At 44.5% G+C, this 15,248-nt stretch overlaps 1 protein-coding gene across 1 annotated transcript in view; it reads right to left on the bottom strand.

The window, feature by feature from the left end:
* LOC126187658 (peptidyl-prolyl cis-trans isomerase-like 1) overlaps positions 1–15,248 on the bottom strand; it is a 102,115-nt gene that overhangs the window by 54,662 nt on the left and 32,205 nt on the right. Inside the window, exon 2 of the mRNA XM_049928874.1 lies at positions 7,570–7,703. Within this exon, the coding sequence (XP_049784831.1) occupies positions 7,570–7,703 (134 nt within the window). The remainder of the gene's footprint in view (positions 1–7,569; positions 7,704–15,248) is intronic.

Here is a 15,248-nt window from a genome sequence, read left to right as displayed (position 1 = left end):
AGGAAATATGTCTATCTGGCAACAATGGAGATTCAACTACAGCAGTGCACTGATGCGACGAATACGAGTTGTGGAGATTCACAAGCTTGTTAACACTGTTTCCCTCCCATCCAAGTGTCATAAACCCAGAACACTGTCTAGCCTACGTTGCATCATTGCAGTCTAAGGTGCCAGTGAACTTGAACTGAAAACAATTTTCATAATCAGTAATATGCAATATGTTGTGCTGACAATACTAAACTTAATCAAATCATCAATTTCAAGAGCAAAACAACAGCAAAACCTTCTGAAATACCAACAGGTGTTGTCATTTGCGCACATACAAGGGTTGGATGGATGAGGCTGATATGAAATTATGGATTAACACAGTGTGGGAGAGAAGGAAAGTGTCTTTATTGAATTCTCTTCTTGTGCTAGATCAGTTTCGTAGTCATTTGAAAAATTCTGTGAAAGAGAAATTGAGAAAAAACAGAGCTCGCTGTTGATCCATGAGGACTTACTTCCACACCTCTCGACGTCTCGATAAATAAATCCAATGTGAATTCGCACCAAAGGGAGCTTTAAAACAACCTACAATCAAACAAGTGTGTCAGTGGACAAAAAGTCACGGTATAGAGAGAGGTAAGACATCATTGTTAAAACTTTCAAGGAGTGCGGCATAAGTAACGCTCTAGATGGCATTAAAGACCATCTTATATATGAAGAGGAAGAAGAAGAAGAAGAAGAAGAGGAAGAAGAAGAAGACGAAGAAAGTTCAAACAACGATTTTCAGGGATTTTAAAGGTCAGTTTGGTTTTTATAAACTATGCATTTTTTTTAGTCTGGATTTGCATTCTAATAATAAAAATAGTAAAAATGTTATTTTAAATAAATGCTTAAAAATTAAGGAGCTTCTTATAGTCCATAGCACCTTATAGTCTGTAAAATATCGTACATCTTTTGCCATTTTGTGTGACAGTGTGAGTGACTGAGCCGTAGGGTGGCTGCAGATTATATTTTCTAATTTACATTTTGTTGCATGCTTCTCATCACTCATAACCACACTTGTATTCTGTTTTTTTTTTTTTTTTTTTTTAACACGATAAAAGACAGACTGACAGGCACAGGATTAAAAAACAGCATCATCAAATGTCCTTAGCGAGGTTTGTCAAATTGATAAAACGAAGAACACGAGCAGCTGCTCGTGGGTCATCCGCTAAAATGGCATCGAAAGTATTTGGCAGGTTAAGATCTAAGCGCAGTGTGTTAAGATCTGGACAGGACATTAAAATGTATCTAACCGTCAGCAAGTGCCCACATGGGCAGAACGGCGCCGGTGCAGCCGTCAGCAGATGGCGATGGCTGAACCGGCAGTGTCCAATTCTTAACCAGGCTAAAACGACCTCCTCCCGCCGAGAAGGGCGTGAGGAGGACGTCCAAGCCACGGGAAGAGGTTTTAAGGCCCGAAGCTTGTTGTCGGCAAGTGCAGCCCAATCGGCATGCCACAGCGATAAAATGCGCCGACAAATGACCCTGCTAAAATCGGACGAAGGGACACAACAAGAAGCTGCCCGAGGCTGGAGGACCGCAGCCTTGGCTGCGGCATCTGCAGCTTCGTTCCCAGGGATACCGACATGGCCAGGAACCCACATAAAGCTAACCGGAGAACCGACGTCCACCAGCTGCTGAAGAGAGCGTTGGATCCGGTGTACGAAAGGGTGAACCGGGTACGGATCACTGAGGCTCTGGATGGCGCTCAGGGAATCTGAGCAGATGACATAAGCAGAATGTCGGTGGCGGCAGATGTAAAGAACAGCCTGGTAGAGGGCAAAGAGCTCAGCTGTGAAGACCGAACAATGGCCATGGAGCCGGTATTTGAAACTTTGCGCCCCGACAATAAAGGAACACCCGACCCCGTCATTGGTCTTAGAGCCATCTGTATAAATGAAAGTCATGTTGATGAACTTCAAACGAAGTTCCAAAAAACGGGAGTGGTAGACTGAACCGGGGGTGACCTCTTTTGGGAGCGAGCTGAGGTCAAGGTGAACGCGGACCTGAGCCTGGAGCCAAGGTGGCGTGTGGCTCTCGCCCACTCGAAAGGTTGCAGGGAGTGAAAAATTAAGGTGTTGAAGGAGGCGACGAAAGCGAACTCCAGGGGGTAGCAGGGCAGAGACATACAACCCGTATTGACGGTCAAGAGAGTCGTCAAAAAAGGAACGATAAGACGGATGGTCGGGCATTGACAGTAGCCGACAGGCATACCGACAAAGCAGTATATCGCGCCGGTAGGTGAGTGGCAATTCGCCAGCGTCAGCATGAAGACTCTCTACGGGACTAGTATAAAATGCTCCGATCGCAAGTCGTAAACCCCGATGTTGTATGGAGTTGAGGCGGCGTAAGATGGATGGCCATGCAGAGGAGTATACGAAGCTCCCATAATCCAGCTTGGAGCGGACGATCGACCGATAGAGACGAAGTAGGACAGTTCGATCCGCTCCCCACGACATACCACTGAGAACACGAAGGACATTTAAAGAACGGGTACAACGGGCGGCCAAATATGACGCATGTGGAGACCAGCTAAGTTTCCTGTCAAATGTAAGGCCTAAAAATTTGGTTGTCTCCACGATTGGGAGAGCAACGGGACCGAGTCGTAAGGACGGTGGGAGAAACTCTTTGTAGCGCCAGAAGTTAATACAGACCGTCTTCTCGGCAGAAAAACGGAAGCCATTGGCGACACTCCAGAAGTAAAGACGGTCAAGAGAACGCTGAAGACAGCGCTCCAGGACACGTGTACACTGTGCGCTGCAATAGATGGTAAAATCGTCCACGAAAAGGGAGCCTGATACATCAGCTGGGAGGCAATCCATTATTGGATTGATCGCGATGGCGAAGAGAGCGACGCTCAAAACTGAGCCCTGTGGCACCCCATTCTCCTGGCGAAAGGTGTCGGACAGGACAGAACCCACACGTACCCTGAACTGTCGATCCATTAAAAAGGAACGAATAAAAAGAGGGAGGCGACCGCGAAGGCCCCATGTATGCATGGTGCGGAGAATGCCCGCCCTCCAACAGGTGTCGTAAGCCTTCTCCAAATCAAAGAACACAGCCGCGGTCGGGCGCTTCCGCAAGAAGTTATTCATAATGAAGGTCGACAAGGTAACCAGATGGTCAACAGCAGAGCGGCGCCTACGAAATCCACATTGTACATTGGTAAGTAGGCGTCGAGACTCGAGCAGCCAAACCAATCGAGAGTTAACCATTCGCTCCATCACTTTACAGACACAGCTGGTAAGCGAGATAGGTCGATAACTGGAAGGCAAGTGCTTGTCCTTCCCCGGCTTAGAAATCGGGACAACAATAGACTCGCGCCAGCATGCGGGAACATGTCCCTCAATCCAGATGCGATTGTATGTACGAAGAAGAAAACCTTTACCCGCAGGAGAAAGGTTCTTCAGCATCTGAATATGAATAGAATCTGGCCCTGGAGCGGATGACCGTGATCGGCCAAGTGCGTTTTCGAGTTCCCGCATGGTGAATGGGGCATTATAACTTTCACAATTCGAGGAGCGGAAGTTAGATGGCCTAGCCTCCTCTGCCTGTTTGCGGGGGAGGAAGGCAGGGTGGTAATGAGCGGAGCTCGAAACCTCTGCGAAAAAACGGCCGAAGGCATTGGAGACAGCCTCAGGGGCCACAAGGACGTCATTCGCGACCTTCAAGCCAGAAACTGGTGAGTGGACCTTAGTGCCAGATAGCCGGCGCAGGCTACCCCAGACAACAGAAGAAGGAGTAAAACTGTTGAAGGTGCTTGTGAAAGCAGCCCAGCTGGCTTTCTTGCTTTCTTTGATAATACGACGACACTGAGCACGTAATCGTTTATAATTGATACAATTCGCCACTGTAGGGTGGCGTTTAAATGTGCGTAAAGCACGTCGACGAGCACGTAAAGCGTCTCTACATGCTGCGGTCCACCAGGGGACCGGTACGCGACGTGGAGAAGAAGTAGGGTGAGGGATGGAATATTCAGCAGCAGCGAGAAAGACGTCCGTGAGGTGTGCGACCTGACGATCGCAGCTTGTGAAGGTTTGATCCTGAAAGGTCGCCCTGGAAGAGAAGAGCCCCCAGTCTGCCTTGGAGATGGTCCAATTAGAGGAGCACGGAGAGGGGGTATGCTGCAGGAGATGGATAACACACGGGAAGTGGTCGCTCGAATATGTATCAGAAAGTGCATACCACTCAAACCGGCGTGCCAGTTGGGGAGTACAGACAGAGAGGTCTAAATGGGAATAGGTGTGAGATGTGTCCGAAAGAAAAGTAGGGGCGCCAGTATTGAGGCAGACAAGATTGAGCTGGTTGAAAAGGTCTGCTAACAAGGAGCCCCTCGGGCAGGATGCTGGAGAGCCCCAAAGGGGATGGTGGGCATTGAAGTCTCCAGTTAACAAAAATGGTGCAGGTAGCTGAGCAATAAGTTGCATCATGTCTGCCCTGGTAACGGCAGGTGACGATGGAGTGTAAACGGTACAAAAGGAAAACATAAAAGTGGGGAGAGTAATGTGGATGGCAACTGCCTGCAGGCCGGTGTGCAACGTGATGGGATCGTAGTAAATATCATCCCGGACCAGCAACATAACCCCTCCATGAGCTGGGATACCTACCACAGGGGGTAGGTCACCTCGAAGGCCGCTTAGGGCCTGGCTTCGAGCGAGCACTGCTGCCGCTATCAGTAGGCGGACAGTCATCGTCCATTGGGTCTATAGGTTCATCGGCCATCTCGGGAGGATGGCCGGGAGGGGGAGCGTCCTCCGCCGGTGAACGGCCAGATGTACGGCTACCAGCGGTGCGGCCAGGCGAAACGGATGACGGCCTGGGGCGGCAACCGCTGGGTGGCGCAGGAGAAGAAATGCGCCGTGGCGGAGAAGGAGAACTGTGCTTCCTATGAGCCTTTTTGGAAGGACGTTTGGTGGAAGTACCGGTCGAAGGCTGGGAGGTCGAGGTATGTAGGAAGTCTGCACGGGATGGTTCCTTCTTGAAGGCCCGTGCATCTGACTTCGGGGTCTTCGTCTTAGCAGAAGCTGATGAAGGGGCTGGTGTCTGTGGGGTGATGGGAGGAAGAGGAGACGTCGACCGTGCGATCTTAGCACTGGCCGAACGGACGACCGTGGTGCTGAAGGTCAGATCGCATGTCTGGGTTGCTACCTCCCTGGTAGTCCGAGGAGAGGCGAGGACAGTACTGTATTTCCCTGCTGGGAGCAGCGTGGGCTTCCTACTAGCCAATAGCTTGCGAGCAGCCGAGGTGGACACTTTCTCTTTAACCCGAATTTCTTGGATACAGCGTTCTTCCTTATAGACAGGACAGTCGCGGGAGGATGCGGCATGGTCACCTTGACAGTTCACACAACGAGGAGACGGAGGTGGACAGTCACCCTCATGGGCATCCCTGCCACAAGTGACACATTTAGCCGCATTGGAACAAGACTGTCGAGTGTGATTGAAACGCTGACACTGGTAGCAGCGCGTAGGTGTCGGGACATAGGGGCGAACAGAAATAACCTCGTAGCCCGCCTTGATGCGCGATGGCAGCTTAACACTATCGAAGGTCAAGAAATGTGTCCGGGTCGGTACAAGGTCATTGTTGACCTTTTTCATGACCCTATGGACAGCCGTCACGCCCTGCTCAGCGAGGAAAGATTGAAGCTCCTTGTCAGTCAATCCGTCGAGGGAGCTAGTATAGACTACACCACGAGACGAATTCAAAGTTCGGTGGGCCTCCACCCGGACAGGGAACGTGTACAGGAGTGTGGCCCGAAGCAGTTTTTGTGCCTGAAAGGCACTCTCAGTTTCTAGTAATAAGGTACCGTTACGCAACCTGGTACAAGATTTGACAGATCCGGCTATGGCATCTACGCCCTTCTGAATAACGAAAGGGTTGACAGAGGAAAAATCCTTTCCGTCCTCAGATCGAGAAACGACGAGGAACTGTGGGGCAGGCGGTAGTACTTTTGTCACTGTTGGCTGGTCACGTTTCCGTTTTTGGGCAGAAGTCGAGAGAGATGGAGTAGAATCCATTGCGGAGGAATCCCCCATGATTGCCAGCGTCTCCGATGGCGCGCTCCTTCCTTGTGGGGACCCTCTCAGAGGGCACTCCCGCCTTAGGTGAATGTTTACACCTCAGGTCACACCTCCCGAGAAACAGACGGAGGGACCAGTCGGCATGGTCAGAAGGTATCAGCTCAGGCAATCACCCCTCCCCAGGCCTGGCCTTCACCAGGGGGTACGCGCGTGCCTTACATGTCTCCCCAGGGCGGGGACTTACGCGTTACCCCGTCACCGGCTACGCGTGCGAACGCGTGGGTCGGCCTTCAGGCACGCACAGGGAGGAAGGAAGAAGAGGAAAAAGAAGAGAGAGGGAGAAAGAGGACAGACTGTCTCAAACGCCGAGGCGGAGACCAGAGAAGGCAAGGAGAAGAAGGCAATGAGAAGGCAAGGAGAAGAAGGCAATGAGAAGGCAAGGAGAAGAAGGCAATGAGAAGGCAAGGAGAAGAAGGCAATGAGAAGTCAAGGGAAAGAGTAAGGAAGACAGTGAGGTGGAGAAGAGCAAAGAGAGGAACCAACAAAAGGAAGGAAGAAACGAGAAGTGAAAAACCAAAAAGACCACAATAATAGGTCAAGGAACCGTCCGTCTCCGGACGCAGGCGCTAACTACCCCCGTGAGGGGGATGGACTCCTTTTAGTCGCCTCTTACGACAGGCAGGAATACCTCGGGCCTATTCTAATCCCCGGACCCGCAGGGGGGGTTGTATTCTGTTAGTTGAGTAAGAGCACTGTGGAACTCACTGTTGAGTGCCCTCTACATACCAGCACCACCACCACTGGCACCAGCACCACCACCACCACCACCACCACCACCACCACTACTGTGAGATGACACAGAGCAGTACAGGAGGAGAGGTCAGTTATCAATGATATGCCAACAAGAGGTAGTATCTGACAAATTGAAACATGGTAAATAGCACACTTGAAATGTCAGAGACAAACTAAAACACTGTGGTTATTTTCTTTTTTATTTACTTGTTATGACTGAGCAGATAAGTATCTGACTACAAATCTGATCTGTCTTGGGATTTTTCCCATCATTTATTACTAAATTCATCTCTAGTAATAATTTGCATATCCGAAAAATGCCATCTTTTATTGTGTTCTGGAACTCACCTAAAAATTCAATGTGCCACATTAACTGGCTGGGTAAGTTGATTCACAGGTTAGAAAATGTATAACTTGGCCAATAGACCCATGGTTGGTGACACACTGTGGTGTTCAAGTGGGAGATAACTTGTTCTTTGGTTGCAGCTGAAAATTTACTACCTCATTGTCGATATGAGAAATAAAAGATAAAGATTAATTGAAAGGAGGGGAAAGGGGAGGGGGGGGGGGGGGAGCGTGTGTAGAGTGTGTGTGTGTGTGTGTGTGTGTGTGTGTGTGTGTGTGTGAGAGAGAGAGAGAGAGAGAGAGAGAGAGTGTCTGAATAATGATTCTGGTATAATCTTCTATACAACATTATAATTAGAAAATGATGGGCTGCAACTCCCTTACCCTGTATCATAAAGTCCCTAATTATTCGATGAAATTTAGTGCCATTGTAATATCCTCTTCTAACAAGTTCTGCAAAATTTCTGCATGTGGCTGGTGCATGTTTCCAATACAGCTCTATTACTATTTCTCCCATTCTGAAAAACAAAAGAATATGTAACATTGCTCATAAAACATTATTCATCACACAGTGTAAACTGACAGTTTTTGGCGTGGTAAAACACAAAATCCAATGACTGCAGCCAGTCAATTTCAGTAATATAGATTTTCATCAGTGACAATGGTATTACCTTAAAAACTGTACATGAAAGTGAAATAAATTAAAAATTTAAATATTATTTATCACTCTAATGCAGCACACAGCTCTGTCACATTCCAACTAGTCTCTCACATGGTTGATAAAACACCTCAAAACCTAAAAAGTAATTACATTTACAAAAAACAACAGTCCATTGTCTGCAAAGGCACTACTGCAGGAACAGTGTATATTTTCATCAGTATATAACATCTTTCCAAACAATGTATCTTATTAGCTTATTGCTAAACTTATGTAAAAGGAGGGCTAGGTAATAATAGTGAAGAGAAAGACATTTAAAACACATAGTTGACGGCCAATATTGATCCACAGGTAGTGTGGTGCTTCACATTATCACATTGTGTGGTGACAGCCTTACATTATAATACATAACACACTGATTGCATTCCAGGCTACAGATGTGTATGAGAAGTAACACTAAGAGGCAGCATTTACTCTTCTATATTCAACATTTGGTAACAACAGTTTATAAACTTTGAGATTGAGCTACTATAACCAAAGTTGTCTGTACTGCCCATAAACTGACTATTTAATTTGGTAGAGTCTTATTTCTTATATCGATTTGGGTTGCTTCGGTGTGCATCACTTAATTGTTTTCAGGTACAACACAGCTGTAAAGATCAGTATTTAGATACCAGATACCTTTTTTTGTATATCCAAAATTAAACAGTGTAACATCATACAGTAAGTAGGTAAAAATTAAATACAGTGACCTATAAGTTCAGAACTTGGTCTACTCCTATTCTTAATGCACATAAGTGATCTACCAAAGACACTGATGCACTCTTCAAAAGCAATGACAAAAGTTCAGTTCTATTTGCTTTGCACTAACAAATCACTCATTGTTTTGGCCCACAGATATGATTGATAGTACGTTTCCCTCAATACTGTTTTATGGCCCAACCTCATAGGACAATGAAGTCAAGGAAACAAAAACTAAAAATTTACTCGAGCTTGCAGTAATAATATAAAGTAAATGTGATAACCAAACATCATCTCTCTTCACTGGCCTTGGTTTTAATACACTCAAATGCTCACACATTTACTCCCTAATGGCATTTGTAATTAATAAGAATAGACATTCAAGATTAATGATGAAATTCACAACCACAATATTAAAAGTAATTTTAATATAGATTATGTATCCATGTCTAGGGTTCAGATAGGAGTTTTGTATTCTGGTGCAATACTCTATAGTAGGTTGATGGCATATACCAGGCAGGAAATTGTAAATCATAACATATTCTAAATCAAATTAAAACACTAATGCTCATATCACACACATTTCAATTTTTCCAGAATAAAGAAACCAGAAGTCTGGTTCAAGTTCATTGATGATATCTTCACAATCGGACTCAGGGCCAAGTCATTCTGTCTACATTCCTTTACAACACAATCCCTCCCAACAGCTATACCTGTTCCTTCTCTAGCCAATGTGCCATCTTCCTGGGTATTGACCTAAACCTATCTGATGGCATCATCTACACCTGTGTCCACATTAAACCTATTAACCATCAGTAGTACCTGCATTTTGACAACTTTCATCCCTTCCACACCAAAAAATCCCTTCCATACACCCGAGCAGTCACCCATGGAAACCGTACTGGCAGTGGCGAGCCGTCCATCCCCCAGTATGCTGAAGGCCTCGCAAAGGCCCTTGCAGCACAGGCAATAACCCCAAAACTAAATCCACAAACAGATTTCCCATACCATATCCTTGCACATCCCCAATTCTCCCACCACTCCAAGAATCAGATGTAAAGGAGCACCCCTGTCATTGCCCAATATCTCCCTGGACTTGAACAACTGCCACAGGCTTATCCCATCCCATCAGAAGCTTGGCTATCTGTGAGTGCAGCCACGTTATACTCCAACCATACAGCAAACACGGCAGATATTTTTATGTTGGAATGACTACCAACCGGCTGCCAGCAGGATGAATGACCACTGCCAAGCTGTTATCCAGAACAATTGACCACCTGGTGGCACAACATGCAGCTGAGCACAACATGTTCATTTTCAATGGCTGCTTCACAACCTGAACGAACTGCATCTGTCCCTACACAACCAGCTTCACTAAATTACGCAGAAGGGAGTTACTCTTACAACACATCCTTTGCTTCTGTAACCATCCAGGCCCCAATCTCAGGTAACCCACAGTCCCTGCACCCTCCACCAACAGTTCCCTTTACTCTGTCCTGTCACCTCCTTCCAATCCACTTCCCCATATCGCCTTCAGCATGTGCCGCTTCCCACCGGGTGCTACAATCATGTCACCTCATACACCTGACACCCCTCTCTCCCACATTCCTAGCAGTCAAACTGGCCACCTCCCTCAGAGCTGCTAGCCACCCACTGTCTTTGGCAACTGTAACAAACATCCTATTTAGACCACAGTTGCACTTTATTTCGAAACATCTTCATGCAATGTTCTAAAAATTGAGCACCTACACGTGGAAGAACATCAGGAATGAAGTAGAACAAAAAAATCATGAGAAATAATTGTAATTTAATAATGTAAAACATGAGAACTTGATCTTGACAGAGATATTTGTAAGAAAACCAAACTGTTACAGTGAGCACTGGTGATGCTTTGAAATAAAGTGAAATGCATACGGTCTAAATAAGGCTTTTATTACAGTCTCAAAAGTCAATATATTAACTTATATTACTCATAGTTTTATTACTTTCCAAGTTGTTGAGAAAAGTATGATTTTCGATGATAAAACAATAGTAGTGTACCTGTAATATCTATAAACAGTGTAAGTGGCTATTATTCAACAAAAGTTTTACTTTATATTAGCAGTAGTGTTACAAGCAGAGGGATAGTATTTTACTGTAGATATATAATCCCTCTGCTTGTACCACTACTGCTAACATAAAGCAAAACTTTTGTTGAATAATAGTCACTTACATTGTTTATAGATGTTATAGGTACAGTCATAAAATTTGTTACAAATTTAGTAACTCTTTAGTTGAAAATGATTCTACAATTTCTAAATTGTATTTAAATTTTAATGGTTAGTTAATCTACTATGGTTTTATCATAGAAAATCATACTTTTCTCAACTTCTTGGAAAGTAATAAAAATATGAGTAATATAAGTTGTATACCGCCTTTTGAGACTGTAACAAAAGCCTCATTTAGACCGATATAGTCTAAATAAGGCTTTCATTAAAGTCTCAAAAGGCAGTATACAACTTGTATTACTCATGTTTTCATTACTTTCCAAGTTGTTGAGAAAAGTATGATTTTCTATGATAAAACCATAGTAGATTAACTATAATCATTAAATTTTGAATACAATTTAGAGATTGTAGAATCATTTTCAATTAAAGAGTTACTAAATTTGCACCAAATTTTATGACTGTACCTGTTGTTGTTGTGGTCTTCAGTCCAGAGACTGGTTTGATGCAGCTCTACATGCTATTCTATCCTGAACAAGCTTCTTCGTCTCCCAGTACCAACTGCAACCTACATCCTTCTGCATCTGTTTAGTGTATTCATCTCTTGGTCTCCCTCTATGATTTTTACCCTCCATGCTGCCCTCCAATACTAAATTGGTGATCCCTCGATGCCTCAGAATATGCCCTACCAATCGACCCCTTCTTCTAATCAAGTTGTGCCACAAGTTTCTCTTCTTCCCAAGTTTTGCTAAGAGTTGGGTTCGTTCTCCTTCAGAGAAGCGTACTGTGTGATGTCCACACACAGACACATCTACAGATTGCTGCGATGTCATGACTGTCTCCAGTTGCAGTCCTCATTACAAGTGCCGCTATACAGTCACAACAGTCAAGCTGTGAGAGAAGCCTATGTACTTTGGATAACCATAGTAGCTAAGTGTCATATCATTAAGGGACTTGTAAAAAAGAAAAAAGGGCCTAATACTATTACAGAAGTGTAGAACAATTTCAGTTAATTGTGTCACAGAGAAACTTAGTGTGTTTTATAGTGTGTTACCTATGTGATATACTGTGTGGCAGGTGGAATTTTACCAGGATCAATATCCATTTTATGACAAGTAAACTTACATGAAACATACCTGCCAATAGCTTTGATCTGTTGTGTTGAACCAAGGGAGTGTCACAGCCTTTCAGTTCCAGCAGGTACAAGATGTTGTTAGCTCAATTTTTAAAGGCCTTGTCTGCATGTGGAATGTTTTTAATTTAGCAACATTTATTAATCCATGATGGAGTTCTCGTAACACATTTCAACAGAAGAGTGTAAGCTACATAACACAGCTGTTACCTCTATTTCTCTTTAAGTTCCTGAAACTACCATAAAATACTTACATGTAACTATGCAGCAGTGAATTGGAATGACCAAATAAAACAAATTGCAAGAAAAGTAGGTGCTCAGCTAAGAGTCACTGGAAGAATCTTCTGGAAATGTAATTCACACACAAAAGAAGTGGTTTAAAAAACACCTGTTTAACTGAGTGTCGAGTACTGCTGGGTCATTACCAGGCTGAACTGGCAGACGAGAGAGTGAGAGAAGGAAGCTGCCAACTGGAAGACATTCTTTCGTCTATAACTGTCTTTGTCCTTCATAGGGTTGGTGGGGCTTGGATACAGGATGAGCCTTGAGAGACACCTCTTCTGCTCTGACCTACATACCACCCCGAACCATACACTTCTGTGTAAATTATTTTTCAGCACTGCCTTCAGTGCTTCAATTTACCAACAATCATTCTTCCCATGCACCATTCGTGAATGGAACAGGGAAGGGGGCAAAGACAATGGTACCAGAAATACCCTCCACCACAAACTGTAGTGTGGTTTGCAAATTACAGAAGTAGTGGTAGATACGGGCAGTAGATTGTAGGTAACCAGTTTTTTAATATTTTCCTGTTACCCACTTAAATGTTATTGATGGGCCTTATTGAATGAGTGGCAAAACACGCAAGTGTGTGTAACTCCTATGTCCCAAAGTACCATTAGGCTTTCTGTAAACCACTACATCCAAAAATTGAAGCTTCCCATTACTTTTAACCTCCATGGTATATTTGATGCTGGGATAAAGACAGCTGAAGTGATCCAAAAATCTGTCATGAGCATTCATGGGTCCAGACAAAAAAGGCGTCATTACGTATTTCCAGAAGCAGATTTGTTGCAAAGCTGAAGTCTTCAGTGACCTATCCTTGAAGTCATCCATGAATAAATTTGCAACCATTTTAAGTGATAAAGGGCTACATCTACATCTACATCTTCATCCATACTCCGCAAGCCACCTGACGGTGTGTGGTGGAGGGTACCTTGAGTACCTCTATCGGTTCTCCCTTCTATTCCAGTCTCGTATTGTTCGTGGAAAGAAGGATTGTCGGTATGCTTCTGTGTGGGCTCTAATCTCTCTGATTTTATCCTCATGGTCTCTTCGCGAGATATACGTAGGAGGGAGCAATATACTGCTTGACTCTTCGGTGAAGGTATGTTCTCGAAACTTTGACAAAAGCCCGTACCGAGCTACTGAGCGTCTCTCCTGCAGAGTCTTCCACTGGAGTTTATCTATCATCTCCGTAACGCTTTTGCGATTACTAAATGATCCTGTAACGAAGCGCACTGCTCTCTGTTGGATCTTCTCTATATCTTCTATCAACCCTATCTGGTACGGATCCCACACTGCTGTGCAGTACTCAAGCAGTGGGCGAACAAGCGTACTGTAACCTACTTCCTTTGTTTTCGGATTGCATTTCCTTAGGTTTCTTCCAATGAATCTCAGTCTGGCATCTGCTTTACCGACGATCAACATTATATGATCATTCCATTTTAAATCACTCCTAATGCGTACTCCCAGATAATTTATGGTATTAACTGCTTCCAGTTGCTGACCTTCTATTTTGTAGCTTAACGATAAAGGATCTATCTTTCTGTGTATTCGCAGCACATTACACTTGTCTACATTGAGATTCAATTGCCATTCCCTGCACCAAGCGTCAATTCGCTGCAGATCCTCCTGCATTTCAGTACAATTTTCCATTGTTACAACCTCTCGATACACCACAGCATCATCTGCAAAAAGCCTCAGTGAACTTCCGATGTCATCCACCAGGTCATTTATGTATATTGTGAATAGCAACAGTCCTATGACACTCCCCTGCGGCACACCTGAAATCACTCTTACTTCGGAAGACTTCTCTCCATTGAGAATGACATGCTGCGTCCTGTTATCTAGGAACTCGTCAATCCAATCACACAATTGGTCTGATAGTCCATATGCTCTTACTTTGTTCATTAAACGACTGTGGGGAACTGTATCGAACGCCTTGCGGAAGTCAAGAAACACGGCATCTACCTGGGAACCCGTGTCTATGGCCCTCTGAGTCTCGTGGACGAATAGCGCGAGCTGGGTTTCACATGATCGTCTTTTTCGAAACCCATGCTGATTCCTACAGAGTAGATTTCTAGTCTCCAGAAAAGTCATTATACTCGAACACAATACGTGTTCCAAAATTCTACAACTGATCGACGTTAGAGATATAGGTCTATAGTTCTGCACATCTGTTTGACGTCCCTTCTTGAAAACGGGGATGATCTGTGCCCTTTTCCAATTCTTTGAAACGCTACACTCTTCTAGAGACCTACGGTACACCGCTGCAAGAAGGGGGGCAAGTTCCTTCGCGTACTCTGTGTAAAATTGAACTGGTATCCCATCAGGTCCAGAGGCCTTTCCTCTTTTGAGCGATTTTAATTGTTTCTCTATCCCTCTGTCGTCTATTTCGATATCTACCATTTTGTCATCTGTGCGACAATCTAGAGAAGGAACTACAGTGCAAATCTTCCTCTGTGAAACAACTTTGGAAAAAGACATTTAGTATTTCGGCCTTTAGTCTGTCATCCTCTGTTTCAGTACCATTTTGGTCACAGAGTGTCTGGACATTTTGTTTTGATCCACCTACCGCTCTGACATAAGACCAAAATTTCTTAGGATTTTCTGCCAAGTCAGTACATAGAACTTTACTTTCGAATTCACTGAACGCCTCTCGCATAGCCCTCCTCACACTACATTTCGCTTTGCGTAATTTTTGTTTGTCTGCAAGGCTTTGGCTATGTTTATGTTTGCTGTGAAGTTCCCTTTGCTTCCGCAGCAGTTTTCTAACTCGGTTGTTGTACCACGGTGGCTCTTTTCCATCTCTTATGCTCTTGCTTGGCACATACTCATCTAACGCATTATGTACAACGGTTTTGAACTTTGTCCACTGATCCTCAACACTATCTGTACTTGAGACAAAACTTTTGTGTTGAGCCAACAGGTACTCTGAAATCTGCTTTTTGTCACTTTTTCTAAACAGAAAAATCTTCCTACCCTTTTTAATATTCCTATTTACGGCTGAAATCATCGATGCCGTAACCGCTTTATGATCGCTGAT

The sequence above is a fragment of the Schistocerca cancellata genome, chromosome 5 (assembly GCF_023864275.1).
Source record: "Schistocerca cancellata isolate TAMUIC-IGC-003103 chromosome 5, iqSchCanc2.1, whole genome shotgun sequence".
Lineage (NCBI taxonomy): Eukaryota > Metazoa > Arthropoda > Insecta > Orthoptera > Acrididae > Schistocerca > Schistocerca cancellata.
Note: the sequence above shows the minus strand (reverse complement) of the source record. Positions and strands in the feature narration are given on the sequence as shown.